Source organism: Sander vitreus, chromosome 7 (genome assembly GCF_031162955.1).
Source record: "Sander vitreus isolate 19-12246 chromosome 7, sanVit1, whole genome shotgun sequence".
Lineage (NCBI taxonomy): Eukaryota > Metazoa > Chordata > Actinopteri > Perciformes > Percidae > Sander > Sander vitreus.
Window position 1 is genome coordinate 19191748 of NC_135861.1, and position 17560 is coordinate 19209307.

General features: G+C 42.1%; 1 protein-coding gene across 1 annotated transcript; it reads left to right on the forward strand.

Moving 5' to 3' along the window:
* The first annotated feature begins 635 nt into the window (after window positions 1-635).
* Window positions 636-16556, forward strand: LOC144520987 (sodium- and chloride-dependent creatine transporter 1). Its single transcript, XM_078255140.1, has 14 exons — window positions 636-1183; window positions 2544-2846; window positions 6598-6729; window positions 6873-7200; window positions 7585-7717; window positions 9011-9145; window positions 9297-9400; window positions 13049-13173; window positions 13305-13417; window positions 14242-14373; window positions 14644-14746; window positions 14833-14933; window positions 15014-15184; window positions 15404-16556. Exons 1-14 carry the CDS (start codon window positions 1153-1155, stop codon window positions 15530-15532), a joined length of 2040 nt encoding a protein of 679 aa, XP_078111266.1. The 5' UTR covers window positions 636-1152; the 3' UTR covers window positions 15533-16556.
* The last annotated feature ends 1004 nt before the right edge of the window (window positions 16557-17560 follow it).

Consider the following 17560-nt stretch of genomic DNA (forward strand, 5'->3'; position numbering starts at 1 on the left):
ACATTGGGCGCCCACAGACAGTCTTTAAACCATAAACACAAGTTTTTACTCCCCCACAGCCACAGTGCTAGTGGCTTAGGCGTCCTTTACTAGTGGGAAGGGTGGTGGTGAAGATTATAGGGACTAGAGAGGGCCCCAAAGCCCCATTAGGATCCAGTTGCTCAGGCTTAGTACGTGGGCACCAGAATTCTACACCCCTGTGAGAGTATAATTGCCTTACTGAAGGTAAGTAGATAGAAGGAAAAGAGAATATGCAGATACAAGTTACACCATATACTCAAAACTCGTAAAAAAACAGTAAATATGTTTGGGGGCCACCTGGAGCCCCTTGGTGCGCCTTTGGGCTCCGTGAGCCCAAAGTTCCCCCTCTCGGTTCCCGTCGTCTCGAGATATAGAACAAATAAGCAGAGCAAAACGCCACCGGCCAGTGCTTCTTTAGGGGCATTTATCTGCAGTTATTTGTGTGATTTCAGGTCAAGGACGTATGCAGTCAGTGTAATAAAGTAGTGACTTGTCTCACTGACACTGAGCGGTGCTGCTGATGCTGTGCGAGCCGCACTGTGCTGGCTTCAGCCAATCACGTCAGCCGACGGCTGGAGGAGGCGGGGGAAGTGTCCGTCACAGCTAACTGACCGTGGAGCAGATCACATTCTTCGTCCGTCAAACCACTGCATCGCGTAAAGGTTCATGGACTTCTAACTGGACTGTTTAAACCACACAAAAAAAAGCTTCACCCTAAGGCGCAGTATCATTTTCATTTAACTGTTATCCATGAGATTCTTCAGGCTTACCTTCAAGTGCTTCGTCGACTGCTTTTGAATCTCCTTTGTCAACGGCTGAACTGACCGCGGCGCTTTGTGAAATTGTCCATCTCTTGGCTGAGCTGAGGGGTTCCAACGTGTGATCATCACAAAAACTGCGATTTCTTTCTTTATTTCGATAAGGCGAAATAACAATCTCAGCAAATCAAAAAGACAACTGGAGCCCTACCTGCATACCAGGCTACATCTCTCTGTCTGCCCCTCTGAGCCCACCGGGGTGCCTTGCTAGCCAGGCACATTCATCAAACTTCAGCAGCCCCTGGCTCAAACAATCAGCCAGCTTGCTTTACAAAAAAAAACAAGATTTGTTTTTGTGCAGGTACCCTACAACATGTCACCAGAGTTGAAAGAGAATAGCCAAGGTGAGTATGACGTGTGACCTTCACTGCTTAATGACTGCTTAAGTAATCAACCACTGGCACTAACGTTATCTAAAACATAACCACATGCTGATGAATTAGAGCATGCCTACCTCAGCCACCGCTTTGACCTTATTCTTTATGGATGAGAGCAGACCCACACACTTAACTGCGCTTGACCTGCCTCAGCTATATTTCTCACCACAAAATAATAGTAAATATCAATAAACACCTTTCACCAGAGCTGACTCAACTGCACAGAAGTTATTCTGAAGCTTATATGTTGTCACTCCTGGTGAATACAAAACAGAAGATAGCCTACTCAATCATTGTCAGGTTTTACGTCACTATCACGAGACCGTCATTATTTTGTAAAATTAGGTGACTCGTGTACGCACATCAGTGTGTTTCCAAAGAAGAAGCGAGTAACTTATTTAGCTCTGTATTTTTGACATAAATGCTCAAGAACAATAGCTTTTTGTTGTTGTCTTAACCTAAGAAGCGATCTGTTTGCATTCACTTTAAATAATCACATATTGTGTGTAGCTATTTCCTCACACACATTATCCTAAACCACAGGTATCCTCTTATGAAGTTGCTCTATAGATGCTGACACACACCCCCCACACCCCCTTCTAACTGCTCTGATCTGGATTCAGCTGCCTTGCTTTGCATCAAGCACAGAGCGGCTGATGCCGTGGAATGGCACTAATGAACCGACACGTTGCTAAAACAAAACAAAAAGCGACACATTGCTTTTGTTTTGTGTTTGAGTGTCTACAAGCATTTGTTCAGTGTTGTGTATGTGGGATAAAGAAAGTGAAAGCGTTGTACGTGACAGAGGAGCTGGAGATATACCTTGAACCGGCTCTCTGCTACCGCAGCACACTAATCAATGTCTGTGAGACATAGTGATGATGACATGTGCAACCGAATTTTAGCCCAAATACTAACTGTGTGAGGGCAGTTACAACAAAATATATGCTGAGATGTATTTAAGCGCTATTACAGCTAAATGGAGGTGTGTACTAATTGGCTAAGGTTGTACAGGCCCTTTAATGTACTGGATGGAAAACGTGTCGTCACATGCTTCCATTCAGTGCAAGTCTGGCCCAGGAGACTGTTGTTCATCTATCTCCAGTGGTGACGTGTGATGTGACGTTGTGAATGTGTATACTTTAGGTATTAGTGGTGGTAGACTATTGTCTGCAGTCCTCTGTGATAAGAATGTGGATATTTTATTAGTGTCAATCAGATTTCGATTCCTGCTGTCATATCTGTTTCCATTCATCATCCTCCTTCCTTCTTCTGGCTATCTATTCTTCTTACTCATCTGATCCTTGTACATCTTTTTCCTGTCCAGGTGAAATCAGCCTCCCCCAGTTGGAGGTAGGGAGCCTGTCCGAGGAGGAGGGCGGGGGGTCAGCTCGCCCCCTGGTGGCTGTGCCTGGAGCGGGCCCTGGGTGTGGTGAGGGCAGAGGGGCTGACCCATTGCAGACCCAGGACGGGTCTGCAGCTGGGAATGGAAATGGGGCTGTAGCAGTACCAGTGGTGGAGAGAGAAACTTGGACCAGGCAGATGGACTTCATCATGTCCTGCGTGGGTTTTGCTGTCGGCTTGGGCAACGTGTGGCGGTTCCCTTACCTTTGCTACAAGAACGGAGGAGGTGAGCTTCAAGAGCACTGTGTAGTTAATGTACTGTAGGTCTCTGTGGTATGCACACACACAAATGAACCCAGTTACAACTAGAGGGGCACTTTGAGAGCGCAGACCTCCGCCATAGCGTGCCCTATTTCACAAAGTTAATGCAGTGTAAATTTTCCCAGTCGGGAACTCATCACCACTTGAATGCCGCACAAATGCCCTATCTCGCAATGTTAACAAAAGTGAAAAATAATTTGTATATCTGCCCTGCTAAAAAATTTAATGGGTTCTTCTTTTGCCCATGCTACACCATTCCACCAAGTTTCATGAAAATCAGGCCAGTAGTTTTTCCATAATCCTGCTGACAAAGAAGAAGCTGTAAACATAACCTCCGCAGAGGTAGTGAACATATTAGGAGTATCACGTTTTCTTTAATTTCTTAGACCCATTGATGTACTTATGAAGGATATATTCCAAAACTACAGATGACTACAGTGCAATGTTGATGTACAAGCAAAGGTCATGGAGTACTTTATATTAAATAGTGAGTTTATCTTGTATTAAAGTTCTTTTGTGCATGAACTCATCATTCAAACTATTCATATAGTCTAGTAATTCTCAAAGTGGGGTCCGTGAAGAGTTTTCAGATTCATTTATTTAAAATATCCTTTCTTTTTTTTGTTTTACAAAAGGGTTGATAGTTCAACGTATAATATTTAATTTTTCTTCTTAGTCTTAGTTCAGATTACATTGTAATCTAACAAATCTATACCTCTTAGAATCTTCAAATCTGTTTAATACATATTCAATGTTCAATACAATTCTCTTGAGTATAGTAAGACTATAGTGGTAAATTATTCCAAGGGAGATACATGAGGGGTCCCTGGTATATTCGCTATTTCGAAAGGGGTCTTTGGCTGAAAAAAGATTGAGAACCTCTGATATAGTTTACAACTCTGCAAGGTTCATGACTTCTTCCCAGTATGATCCATCATAGTTGCTTGCTTTCTTACATGTCGGTAGATACAGTCATAGTTTTGCACGGTGAACAAAAGGGGGCTGAACACAGTCCTGAGGGTCACCTCAGTAGGTATTTCATTTTGGAAGCTTGCCAATATCAACGTGCAGAGAACCTCTCCTTTTCCGGTGTCATCTGCCAATCCCAACTGTTTGGGGGCTCTGTTTACTAAGAGATGGTGGGACTCAGACAAGTGCTGAACTTGTCTACTAGTTTCATGGCAGTGATTGTGTTGAATGCTGAGCTGAATTTAACAAAAAACATTGTGACTTCTTCAGCACTCTTGCAATACAATGAAAAAAAAAATGTAAAAGATTTAGAGATACAATTATCTAGCTATTGGAATACCATAAGCAATTTTCAAAAAGAAAATGTAAATTTAGAATAGGTTTCCCTAATTGATGATTCATTCTGGTATTTTACTCAAGTCTATTTGTAACAGTTTAGATCAACTCAGCTACTCCTGACAATTTGTAGGACAACAGTGAAAGTGAAGTAGACATAGTCAGAAATAGCCAGGCCTGCGTGGCTGTGAGCACGTAGCTGAAAAGCCATGCCCACCCACGTGGTTTCACTTTATTACAGTATTACTGTAGCCATTTGCTTAACAGGCAGACTTAGAACAAGTTGTTTCACACTGCTCTTTCAATGGCATATAAGGTTATTTGCATTGTTGTATGCCTTTTCCCACATCCTCTCCTTTTTTATTTATGCCAACTTGTTCAATAGTAACCTACCCTGGCTGCAGCTTTTGGCCTTGACTTCTCTTATCTCTGCCCTGCCCACTTTTATATTTTTTTATGAGGTGATTCGTCAAAATAGAGTTCAATGTGCGGCTGTGTGTGTGTGTGTGTGTGTGTGTGTGTGTGTGTGTGTGTGTTAGTCCAGCCCTCCCTCTCTTTCTTGTGTGTGTGTCTTGTGACCCGTGGCTCTGATACCCACCTTCTGGTATCGTATAACAATGGCTTGCCTCACACAGTCCACCCCCTGTGCTCCTGCCCAGCACTCATGTCGCATACAAAGGTGCTCTCTCCTTCTCCTTCTGATAAGGAGGCATATGTTACACAATTACGGTCCTGTGACCGTGCCTGTTCTTTCCTCACCCTTAGCGTTAGCACAGCTACATCCGCTTCAGTACTTCATTTTGCGACTTTGACTGACCAAAGGTACACCTCGTAACACAACAACGCTATCAGATAAGCGCTATGGCTGTTAGTCAGACCTGTTTTTTACTGAAACAAGGACACACTCCATTGGAGACAGTAATAGATGAATGTACTGTAAATGCGTAGATTTAATCTCATTTATTTATTTTAATCTCAACTGCTAGGCCTGATGTGTCTGGTCCAGTTATGATTAGAGAGGATTTACTTAAGCCTATTAAGAATTTGGTTCCATGATCTGTCCAATAGGTTGGGGTATGTCAGCACAAGCAATTTTTCCAGTCATTCCATTCTCGCCTCCTATTGGATCTCTCTCCCTTTCTCTCTCTCTCTCTGTGTCTCTCTCGCTCTTCCACCCCTTTCTCTCATAGACTCACACTCATGAATGTTTCCTTATAAGGCTGCAGCCCTCTGCTCTCAGGGAATGACATAAAGAATGATCGACTGAATGAGGCACAAATTGTTAATCAATAGCACTGTTGTGGAGCCAACCAAGTCTATGCATTGGTGTGTCATTTTTGTATTTGTTGAACCTCCTCTACCACAGCATTGTCCCAGATTTTCTGCCTCCCAGTCCTGTGATGTATCCATCTTTCCCTCCTTTCTTCTTCTCTCTGCTCTGCGTCATAACTGGTCATGTGACTCCCTCCCATCTGCGGACTCTGGTGGCATCACCCAGTTATATTATTATTCAAACCAAATTGTTGCGATTGTATTTTTTAGAAGGTGAATGTCTTATGCCTTATTTTTCATATCTTTTTCTGCGGTGTATTCGTGATCACAGCAAGCTTCTCCTACAGTATGAGAAGCCAAAAGGGAGATTATTTATAGAAAACACTGAGCATGAACCATTTGCCCTGGGCTATTGTCTTTTTTATCCATTTGATAGTCCTTCGTCTTCCTCCGCTCCATGTAGCTTTCAAGTTCAAGGACAGAACTTAACAAAACTGTGCAAACACCTGTGGAATGGGAGACAATGCGATTATCTCCCACAAACCATTCCACTGCATCTTTTATCTGTGGCCTTGTCCATCCCCCTCGCTGGCTTTCACTCTTTTGCCCTTTATTGCTTCCTCCTCTTCAACTGTTCCTTTTTGTGTGGAGTGCTTGATTAGTAAGAGCCATGCCAGTGTTTGTGTAGCTTGTGTCCTTCAAAACATGACTTTTACCACTTTTACCTTTCTGCTGCTAAAGTGTTGCTAGAAAAAAGATCAGGACATACTAAATGAGTCAGCCTGGTTCTAATAATTAAACAATAAAATACTCAGCATTGGTTTTAATATGAATAGCCTAATGTAATACTAATTAACTCTCATGTGTGAGTATCATAATAATTCTCTTTTTAAATTTACACACCTCTTTTTTCTGCTGTCTCTCTCTGTCTCTGCCTCTCTCCTTTAATTGTTCACACTAAATATGTTAATGATAAGCAACTAAATGGTTTATGTTAAACATATTGAACACCATCTATTTAATGCATACAAATTCAGAGTCCATTCACACCATTAAACCTAAAATAGAAGGGTGGGATCCAACCATGATCAATCACCAAAGAACACACTTGTACAGCAAATGCATCTCTTGTGTTGCAGGGGTTTTCCTGATCCCCTACTTGCTCATTGTGTTCATCGGAGGCATCCCAGTCTTCTTCCTGGAGATTGCACTGGGGCAATTCATGAAGCAGGGAGGGGTCTCTGCCTGGAACATCGCACCCCTCTTCAAAGGTACCTTTGTATGTTAGTGTGTCTGACATACTGAGAACACTATATTTTCCTAAAGAAGGTATTTTAAAGCTGTTCATCACATCTGATTTGTAAGTTACATCTCAACATACCTCCTCTTGCTTCCTTCTCTCCCTCTCTGTTAGGTCTGGGCTTGGCCTCAATGGTGATAGTGTTCTTCTGTAACACCTATTACATCATGATTCTTGTGTGGGCCCTTTACTTTCTCTTCCACTCCTTCACCAACGAGCTGCCGTGGGCCACCTGTGGACACCCCTGGAACACCCCCAACTGTACACAGGACTTCCGTCGGGCCTGCCACAACCGCAGTGCTGCCCAGGCGGCTCTGCCATCGTCTTCTGCCAACCTCCTCTCCTCCACGTCCCCATTGAACCTGTCTTCAGCCCAGCTCCTTCTCAACGGAAGCTGCCCAGAGGCTGAGGGCATGCGCTCCCCAGTCATCGAGTTCTGGGAGTATGTTATTCCTTGTCTGAGAATTGTCATGAAGGAGTAAAGCAGTGTGTCAGCAGTCTTAAAAATACATTTTGAATATCTAAACTCAAAGCCATAAAGACTTGAATACACTGCCAAATTGCATTTTAGGGGTCTTAATGCTGTGTGTTTGTGTGCTATGCACCCAGAGTTTCCAGTCATGCAGACATTTATTCAGATCGTTCTGATGTCAGTTACAAAATTGGTCTTATATTTAATTGTTCTGGTATCTATCTGGCATTTGCAAAACCTACAAAAGCCTGATTTGACAAAAAGCAATTCAACTTGCAGTCACCCTGTTGACAGATATTCAGATATTCACTTATTTACTTTGTCTTTGACTCTGCTTTGTGTTCTTCCTCCTAGACGGAAAGTGCTCCGTCTGTCTGGTGGGCTGCACGAGCCTGGTGACATCAGCTATGAGATGGTGCTGTGTCTCATAGTCACCTGGATCATTGTTTACTTCTGCATGTGGAAAGGAGTTAAATCTACTGGCAAGGTAAAGTATTTTCTGGCTGTACAATTAATGTTACATGTCACTATTTGGGTTTATGGAGTGAATATATTTATGGCTCAATACGTTTACTGTCTGTGAAACGTTATATGCCACTGTCAGGGGTGATTGAGTTTTATGCAAAGATTTAAATAATTGCAGCATTTTGCCCTTTGAACCCAAATCAGCTTTGGTAAAGTGAGAGGATCAGTGTCTAGACTGAAACACATATCAACACAAATATAAGCACGCACGTGTATTCTTTGAACTCATTTGTGTAGTCGCTTTTTTTCCTGTTTTCTCACATGTATTTATGTATATATGCAGCGTAATGTTTCAGTCAGGCACCATTCTCATTATCTTATCTTAATTATGTTATACTCTACATACACCTTGTTCAGAATGACTTCCATTTAGTAGTATAACAAAAAATATCACTCCTCATTCTTTTAAATGTGTGTGCTCTGATACATTGGGATAATGAATGCATCCTTATTGTCTAGCATATGGAGATGTCTGTGTTTGCATACTTGTGTCTCCAGAGTAGCCAAAGCTCATAGACCAAGGGAAAAAAATAATGAAGGAGATTGAGCCAGTCAGCCAGCTGTAAGCCGATTAGTAACTTTCCACCATGTAGATGTCTGAGGGGCTTTTATGCCCATGTTCGCCCTAGATCAAGGCAAATATGTGCTTTCTCACTACTTTGCTTCTACCATACTGATTTAGCTGGGATTTGATGCTTCTAGTAGGTAACAGGGGGCGGCTTTCTCAGCATAACTTGACAAAGACTACCTTCTGGAAAGGTCTGCCAAAAACCCCTGCTATTGCAGGAGGTTTACAAATTGTCTGGCTTTCCATTTACAGGCTACCTTTTCTTCAAAGTAACATGACAGGGCCCATTACACATCTACTACAGGAAGGACCTAATGGGCTTCTACTTAAGACTTGAGTATTTGCAAAGCAGGTAATTGCTTAATCAAAGTGATGAAAACATACTTAGGTGCAGTTACATTGAAACATTTGACCATAGCTGATGAACCATGTTGATAAGCACTAAACTTTTACAACTAGCCTGTTATATCCATCATATAACTGCATCTTTTTATGTACTTACTTCATGTAAATGTGAGGAGTTTAAATGTTTTAAGGGTTTACTATAGAGTTTTCTACTTTCACTTAATTCAAGTTTTAATGCATAGCACTCGAACTTCACCTCCCTACCCCCAAGTTTACTTTATAAATTGGTCCTACAGTATCTAGAAATGTACTTCACAGCTCTCTTTTTACATCTTTCTCTAGGTTGTTTACTTCACAGCTCTGTTCCCCTACCTGGTTCTGGTCGTTCTTTTGGCCCATGGAGTCACTCTTCCGGGAGCTTTAGATGGGATTGTTTACTACTTGAAACCAGACTGGTCCAAACTTGGAGAAGCACAGGTATAAGTTTTGCGTAAGCTTGCATTTGGGTGTCCCTGTACATTAGTTCGTAGCAGTGTTGTGACAATAAAATATTGTGTATCAACATCTAAGAAACTATAAATAGTCAACAGATTGTAAAACATTACTCAGGCTATTCCGTTTGTGATAGGTGTGGATTGATGCAGGCACTCAGATTTTCTTCTCCTATGCCATCGGACTGGGCGCTTTGACTGCGCTGGGCAGCTACAATCGCTTCCATAACAACTGTTACCAGTGAGTTTATACACAACATAAAATCAGACATCACTGTCACTGAAAGGAGGCCAGCATCAACACAAACACCATTAGCCTAGACTCATACACACTGCCGCATCTGACTGTAGACTTAGTATCAAACAAACCAGAAACAAACTGTTTCCACTAGATTTATTTCACTACAGACACTCTGGCAGAAAGACAGCAACTTTAGTCTGTCTTAACAATAATATTAAGTACCAAAAGATCAGTTCATTTTTTCCTAAAAAGAAATACAACTTAATAGGTTGCCAAGAAGAATCATTGCAGTGTCTTTAAGCCCTGAATATGTAACAAGCTCTTTTTTATTTCCAGGAAATCTTTCTATTCCAAAGCTGTAGAAATGAACTTGTGCAATAGAGGGCCAGTTAATTAATGAAGATTAGAGTGCAGACTTGAGTTACATTGTCTGTTTCTACTAAACGCTGTCCTCACTTATGTTGGTTTTGTAGGCTGGTTGTTGAGCTTGCATGTGTTTACCCTACACAGTCAGATATGTAAACATGTTAAAGCCCTTACGAGGTAGTTAGCTCCATAGCAGTAATAGGGATATTTGTTTTGTAAATCAGCACTTGCTTGCATATTTGGAATGCCCATAATAGGAGGAGCCTCATGGATATCCTGCCATCTGACTTATTCTTTGCCTTGACCTTAATTGGAAGTTAAAAGATGAGTCCAGATTCTGAGGTATGTCAGCTCAGCTCTGTTTCTCACACACAAACTTGGAGTAGCCCAGGAATAGCTAGGAAAAAATAAACTGCCCGTAGAAGCCAATGTATAGTACATTTAGGGCTCAGGACTAAATTCTTGTGTCTTGTTCAGTTGCTTACAAACCCCATAGCTTGACTTCATATGCATTTTTTAGCCATGCTAGCAGTGTAGCTGTATTGATCACAATGTCAGTCTTTCCATTTGTTTGTCTAAGACATCCGGTCCAGAGTAAAATCTATCTGGAACCACTGGCTAGTAAGGGTGTGTGTGTGGGGGGGTGGGGGAGGGGAATACAGCATAGTATCGCAATATTTTCGTGGCAATACTGTATTGATACGGACAGCAAGTATTGACTTTTTATTATATACATTGCACATAAGAATTTAACTTTTAGGAATAAGAATAATAAAATCAATTGCTTTTTCAGTTCACTAGACGGTGCAGTTAAGTTTTTTTTTTCTAGTGAGAAATTTATCTTTTTAGATAAAATAGATGTTGACAAATCTTTCCTTCGGGGACATCATTTGAATTTGGGAAAAAAGGTAATAAATTGCAATATATCACAGAATATCGCAGTATGTTTAAAATCGCAATAATATTGTATCGTGACATAAGTATCACGATAATATTGTATAATGGGGCCTCTGGTGATTCCCACCCCTACGATAGATTGCCATGAATGTTGATACATTAGCTGTCGTTACATGACTATTGCTAATGTAGCATGCTAATGTACTAACATGTAGCTAGGTATTACATGCTTAACTTTACAATGTTAAAATTGCATGCCAGAATGTTAAATGTTACATGGCATGCTAAATGTCAGAACAGTAACATCCAATAGTTGTTGACACAGTTGGTAATATTTAATTAATATCACACTAATGTTAGCATTCAGCTCAAAGCAGAAGTGAGCCAAAGTAACCTGAGGCTGAAGTACACCTAAGGGGCCAATATACTTCTGTCATAAGTGCTTGTCGGTTGATCAAATAGCTTCGGGAAGCCACCTCCCAACACTCCTTTCCGATGTCGGATTAGGGCAGTATATGTCCGACCATTTCTCTAATTTTCCAAAATTGATGATCCGACATTCAAAGCTACACAGATGAATAGAACCTTTCTCTCTAGCTTCTCTCTCTTTTTCCATTACTGGCACAACTATTTTTCATGTGTACAACCAAGTGCAATGCTATGAATGCTTTTCAGGAGAGATGTCTGAAATGTGTGCCGTTGTCCCCATATTTAATCAATATCGCATCTCAACCCTCTCTATGTCCCGCTTTTTATTCCACCTTAGATTGGGGCCGCTTGGATAAACACTTTTGATATCCGACGTGGTCTGACAACATGTCGTACGAACTACTTATTTTCTATTATAACCCTAACCCTCAGACTGATGAAACCTGGGCCAGGTCTGGCAGTGTAGAGCTGCGCCTAACAAGCTAGAGTCTGCAACACTTTTGATTTATGTAAAATCCTCACAAAATGTAAAATGTTTGCACCACCATTGGTAAGGTCCATCATCTTTGTTTCCTGGTGTGTAATGAGCATTACAGCCATATAGGGCTGCTAGAGTGGCTATTGACTTTTAGGGCCCTATTTTAACGATCTAAGCGCACGGCGTGAAACATCTGGCGCAGGTGCGTTTAGGGCGTCCAAATCCACTTTTGCTAGTTTAACGGCAGAAAAAAGGGTCCGTGCACCGGGCGCATTGTTCAAAAGGGTTGTACTTAATGTCTTCATTAATTCATAGGTTTGTTTTGGGCGTAGCATGCAATAAACCAATCAGAGTGTCATCTCCCATTCCCTTTGAAAGCCAGGCAAATTTGTACCCTGACTTATTGCTATTATGATGGCGGATAATCTTTTGCACGTTTGTGTGCTGCTGCGCTTCCCTGTGTGTGTGTGTAACAAGCATAGTGTGTGGGCGCTGTGCACGAGCCTAGGCACATTTTACTAATGCGCTTTTAAAATAACAATGAAATGCTGCGTTATTGACTTTAGACCAGGTTTTTGTTGGTCAATGGCGCGATCACTTCCCGCTGCCTCAAGATAGCAATACGCCAAGAATGCACCTGAACACATCTCCCTGTAAGACCAGCACGCCCATGGGCGCACAAATGGGCGCAGGTGCATTTGCTATTTAAATGACGTGGGCGCTGGATGGTCTTAAAATAGCAAAGACACTTGCGTCGGGCTTTACACCACGCTGCGTCGGGTGCTAGATAGGGCCCTTAGTCTTGTTTACTAATTGATATAGACTGCTTTCTTAACCCAAACACTCATTCTCAATTGTTTAAATTTTATGCATTCATAAGCATTCTTCTGAGTACTGTTTCAGATTAATAAACCGTATTGACGGCTGACTGAGTTGAGGCTGCTGCTCAACACAGCTGCTACAATGCAACAGTTGTTTATACATTCTTTATATCATAAAAGGATTAGCCAGCTAAACTTCACTTGTCAGGATATACAGAAGGTCATATCTTCTTATGTAGACCAGATAACAGGAATAACGTTGACTTCAGACTTAAATGAGAATTAGATCTCCAACATAATTTGATTACACATGCATGCATTATTATGTTAGGTATATTTATTTGTAGCTAGAAGTCCATTGGGGTTTTCCTTTCACTCTCTCCTCTCTCAGACCTTGAGACAGACTTGACAGACCCATTGGCTGTCTGTTCTCTACCGGCCATCTACAAAGACAACAGCAGCTTTCAGAGAAATTGCTATTAATCCCCTATTCACCATCCCAGCCCATCTCGTCTGTTGCCAATGTTTGTCTTGAGTACCTTACGTGAGCCTTTTATATGCATTTTATAATGGATCTTTTTCTCACAATGTCATTCTCTGTTCTGTTTCCCCTCTCTCTCTTCCTTCCTCTTTCTTTCTCTCTGTATTTCTCTGTAGGGATGCATTCTTGCTGGCCTTCATTAACAGTGGAACCAGTTTCTTTGCAGGCTTTGTGGTGTTTTCTGTGCTGGGCTTCATGGCTGCAGAGCAAGGCGTGGACATCAGTAAGGTAGCTGAGAGTGGTAAGAATAAAGCTTCCCCATGCATTGAATGGCTGCCTTAAACCCAGTGCAATAAGCTTAGTATTGACAGTGATAGAAGAGCTATATGCCCTTGATACTTTATGCTTCTGACTCTGTCTATTAATGTGCAGGTCCAGGCCTGGCCTTTATAGCCTATCCCAAGGCTGTGACTCTGATGCCTATGGCGCCGCTCTGGGCAGCACTTTTCTTCTTTATGTTGCTCATACTAGGCCTGGATAGCCAGGTAAAACTGATTTCTGACACATTTTAGTTTGTTTGCATACACTTTTAAAAGGATTACCTTTAGCTCAGAGGAACTGTAAGGTATAACTTGCTTCTATATTTGCACTTTATGTAGAAAAGGTAGCTAATCTACATTTCTTTTACTCTGTCTTTTACTTTCTCTCACACAAGTGTGACACAAACAGTCTAGACCCATCTTGCCCAGTCTTAGCATTGCATTTCTTAGCAGCCTGTTTGTTGTGTGAGCTGGTGCCTACATCCATTGTTTTACAGCCCAGGGATTTGTGAATGAGCTTCTGTCTGATTCACACAGAGAGCGTCTTTCTACTCTCCCATCCATTCATTTACACTCACTTTCCATTCTCTCCCTCATTTCTTCTCCATCCACCTCTCTCTTTTTTCCTACGATAGCCACATTAGCCATGCATATGCTGACGTTTCTAGTAAATGATGTAAAAAAAATAAATAAAAAATAGCCGCACAGCTGTTGTCCTCTCAACTCATGGTTGAAATATGTTTCCATAAAGATACACGTAAACAATCTTGCATAGGGAGACTGAGGAGGGGTGTTTGGGTCTGGGTCTGAGTCTGGCTCATCTGGATATCTCTATTAGGTGTATCCAACAATGTCACCTAGTGAACACATTAAAGTTACATGCATGCAGTATGCCTTTGTGCAACACAGAGTCATGTTCACAGAGTCAGAAGCATGTTTCAGATTTAACTCTACTTCCTCATCTTTGTGTCCCTCTGTTTCTTGCTCACTCACTCACTTCCTTTTTACCTCTCTTGTTCTCTCTGCTATCTCTGTACGCTCTATTTCAGTTTGTTGGGGTAGAGGGTTTGATAACGGGAATCATGGACATGCTACCACCTAAATCTGCCCTGCGGCGAGAGGTGGTGGCAGCCATCTGCTGCGTCATCTGCTTCCTGATCGACATGTCCATGGTCACTGAGGTACAGTGAGGATTTCCTTGAGTTATAGACGTTATTTGGTTTTATTCTGAGGCTGGCAGATTATAATGGCATTCAGAAACTAGATCAAAGGTCAGAGTCTGTTACCTGAGCTTGAGATTGTTTTGCTACTGTAGCAGAAGATTATTTGATATGTTTCTTTCAAATGAACCATTGCCAGGAATAAACTGGGACGAAAGCCTAAACAGTGGAAACAAAGCTAGAAATAGGTCACACATAAAGTATTAACAGGATGATCTCTCTTTCTGTCAGGGAGGAATGTATGTCTTCCAGCTGTTTGACTACTACTCTGCCAGTGGCATCACTCTGCTGTGGCAGGCCTTCTGGGAGTGTGTGGTGATTGCATGGGTCTATGGTAAGACAATTCTACACAATTACAGTACAAACAACACAAATCGCACAATTCAATGCATTATCACAACATCCTGTCATTTCTGTCAGGCGCAGACCGTTTCATGGATGACGTGGCTCGTATGATCGGCTATCAGCCCCTACCCTACATGAAGTGGTGCTGGTCCTACATCACACCTTTTGTCTGTGTGGTAAGGACTCCTCTGTATGCTTTTCTATAAGTTTTACCTGCTAGTTGCAAACGGCTGACTTTTCTTTTGTGTGTATATAGGCAGTGTTCCTGTTCCACGTGGTGAACTACAAGCCTCTGACCTACAACACAGTGTACACTTACCCCTTGTGGGGTGAAGTGCTTGGCTGGGCATTGGCTCTGTCCTCCATGCTCTGTATCCCTGTCACCGTTATCTACAAACTACTGCGCTGCAAAGGATCGTTGCGGGAGGTCAGTATGCCTGGTTGCAGGTGTGCATGGTCGTACACATTCTCTTGTGCATGTGGTGTTTGTAATGTGTCTCCTTGGATACTGCCCTCCTTCTCCTGTCCGTTATTTGGTTTGCTGATTTTCATCATTACTCATTAGAGACGGCTCATTAGAGAAAGCTGAAGCATACGTCTAATAAACAGCTCATCATCTGTATGCCCTTGTCTTTTCTCCATGTAGCGGTGGCAGCACCTAACCACCCCAGTTTGGGGTCGACATCACCTGGAGTACCTGGCCCCGGAGAGCGAGGCCAAACTGTTGCCCCCTGCCGAAACCAAGAGCACGCTTCTCTTTGAAAGTGTCATCTGATGAGCTAAGCCCCACAGAACACAGAGCCAAGGTTGCCCATGACATCAACACACAAACTACACAAAACACATGCACACCACACAGGCCTGGTAAAAGCAAAGTGCAGATTGGAAAAGCCCTGGACAAATGGACCAAAGAAAAAGATGGGAGAAGAACTGAAACACACCCGCACCCATACAGTCATCACATGCTGATACACGCTCTGCTCTGCTTTCTGACTCTACCTCGCTGACTCTCCCCTCTTTCTGCTCCCTGCCTTTGTGCTGTCCCGTCCCGTCTCGTTCTGTGAGTGTGATGTGTCCAGTGTAGTTGCAATATCTTCCCTTTCTGTGCCTGTCTGCCAGGCTTTCAACAACATCATCCGTCCCAACATGTCATGCCATTTTGTGATGAATGAGCAGAAACTTAAAAAATGAAAGACCTCATATCTGCTGCTGATATGCTATGGTCTGAATGTTTGTGTGTGTGTGAGGATGCACGCCATATCTGCTGCTGATATGCCATGGTCTGAATAAGTGTGTGTGCGCATGTGTGTGTGTGTGTGTGTGTGTGTGTGTGTGTGTGTGTGTGTGTGTGTGTGTGTGTGTGTGTGTGTGTGTGTGTGTGTATGCACGTGTGGCTGTGTATATCTGTACTTGTGTGTGTTGGACCGTGGCAGTGTTGTCTTCATTTCCATGGGTCATTGTCTTTGGTCATTGTTTTCTGCCAACGGTATTCTCTCAATTAACTGTATAAAAACAACCTCCATTTGTTAAAAGAAAAATCAAAACATGACAATGCATCACCACTTCCAGCTGTGTGTTATGAACTAACTTAAGTATCCAGTGTATTGTAGGGTCTGTGAATCAGTGTTAACAATATTTGGAGGGGATTATGATCAGTATTTCCACCTTAAGAGTAGGAGAGAAACTTGAGACTGAATTGTGCAAAGAGCAGGAGACTGGGTTGTGGGGAGGGGAAAGAGACTTGATGCCATGTCAGAAAAGAAGCAATAAATGACCAGATAAAGATGGATGCAATGTGTTGTTATGACTCTTTATTTACATTGGCTCATTCATACTTAATTCATAAGGCATAACTCTAGATGTGCACAAACACGATTCTGTTTCAATCACATTAAAAATCACATTAAATATGTTCCACCTGTATAAAAACTAGTCAAATATACAACTGGATGTGTAAACAATCAGCTAGAATAATTGTGAGCTATAAGCACTCTCCAGGAAATATGTGTTCTGTAATTTACAACACTTGACATTGTTTACATTGCAGTCACTAATCCAAGTAACCAATATTTGAGGATCCCTGACACACATTTCAGTGTTTTCTGCAGGTTGAGAATTTATTTGTGATGGGAAGCCCTGACATCCCATAACACTCATGAGTTTTTTAGGAAAGTCATTTTATGGACCTTTGTTGTTGATTATGGCTGGGAGAAAATATCTTTGGGTGGGCTATCCCAAAAATAGAAGGGAGCTCAAGAGGAATCAGACGTGTGAATACAGACTATAAATACACTCACGTTGTGTTTAAAAGCTGCTGCTCATTTTCAATGTAATACCTATTACACTATTATCTGCAATGAGTGAGAACCCCTCCCAGAGGGAATGGTCCGACCATATCAATGACAAATGTTTACATTTGACTGATTTGTCGTGGAAGACGTGCATTGGTTCAGGAATATAGAATGACAGACAAACTGTTGACAACAACACCTCTCACATATGAGTTTCCCCTGAACCTTTTACTCTCTCTCTACTCTCTCACACAGGCTATAAATACAGACTCCTATTAGTCCAGTGTTACATTCTCCCACTCAACCCCCGCCCCTTCTCTGTGTCTCTCACACACACACCACAGAGCTAGAGAGCTGCAATGACGTATTGCTGGCTGTCTCATTAGAAGATATCATAAAAAGCCTGTTGCCACAGAAACGGCTCCCTGTATTTCCATGGCAACCAGCCACCATGTCAAGGTGCTGCATTCTCCACTGCTGAAGGGGGAGGAGACAATGAGCAGTAGTGAGCA

Excerpts from the sequence above, each read along its gene's own strand:
- LOC144520987 (XM_078255140.1), top strand. The coding sequence starts at position 1,153 with ATGTCACCAGAGTTGAAAGAGAATAGCCAAG. Across the intron at positions 1,184-2,543 it reads GTTGAAAGAGAATAGCCAAG|GTGAAATCAGCCTCCCCCAG; the intron begins GTGAGTATGACG and ends TTTCCTGTCCAG. Across the intron at positions 9,146-9,296 it reads CCAAACTTGGAGAAGCACAG|GTGTGGATTGATGCAGGCAC; the intron begins GTATAAGTTTTG and ends CGTTTGTGATAG.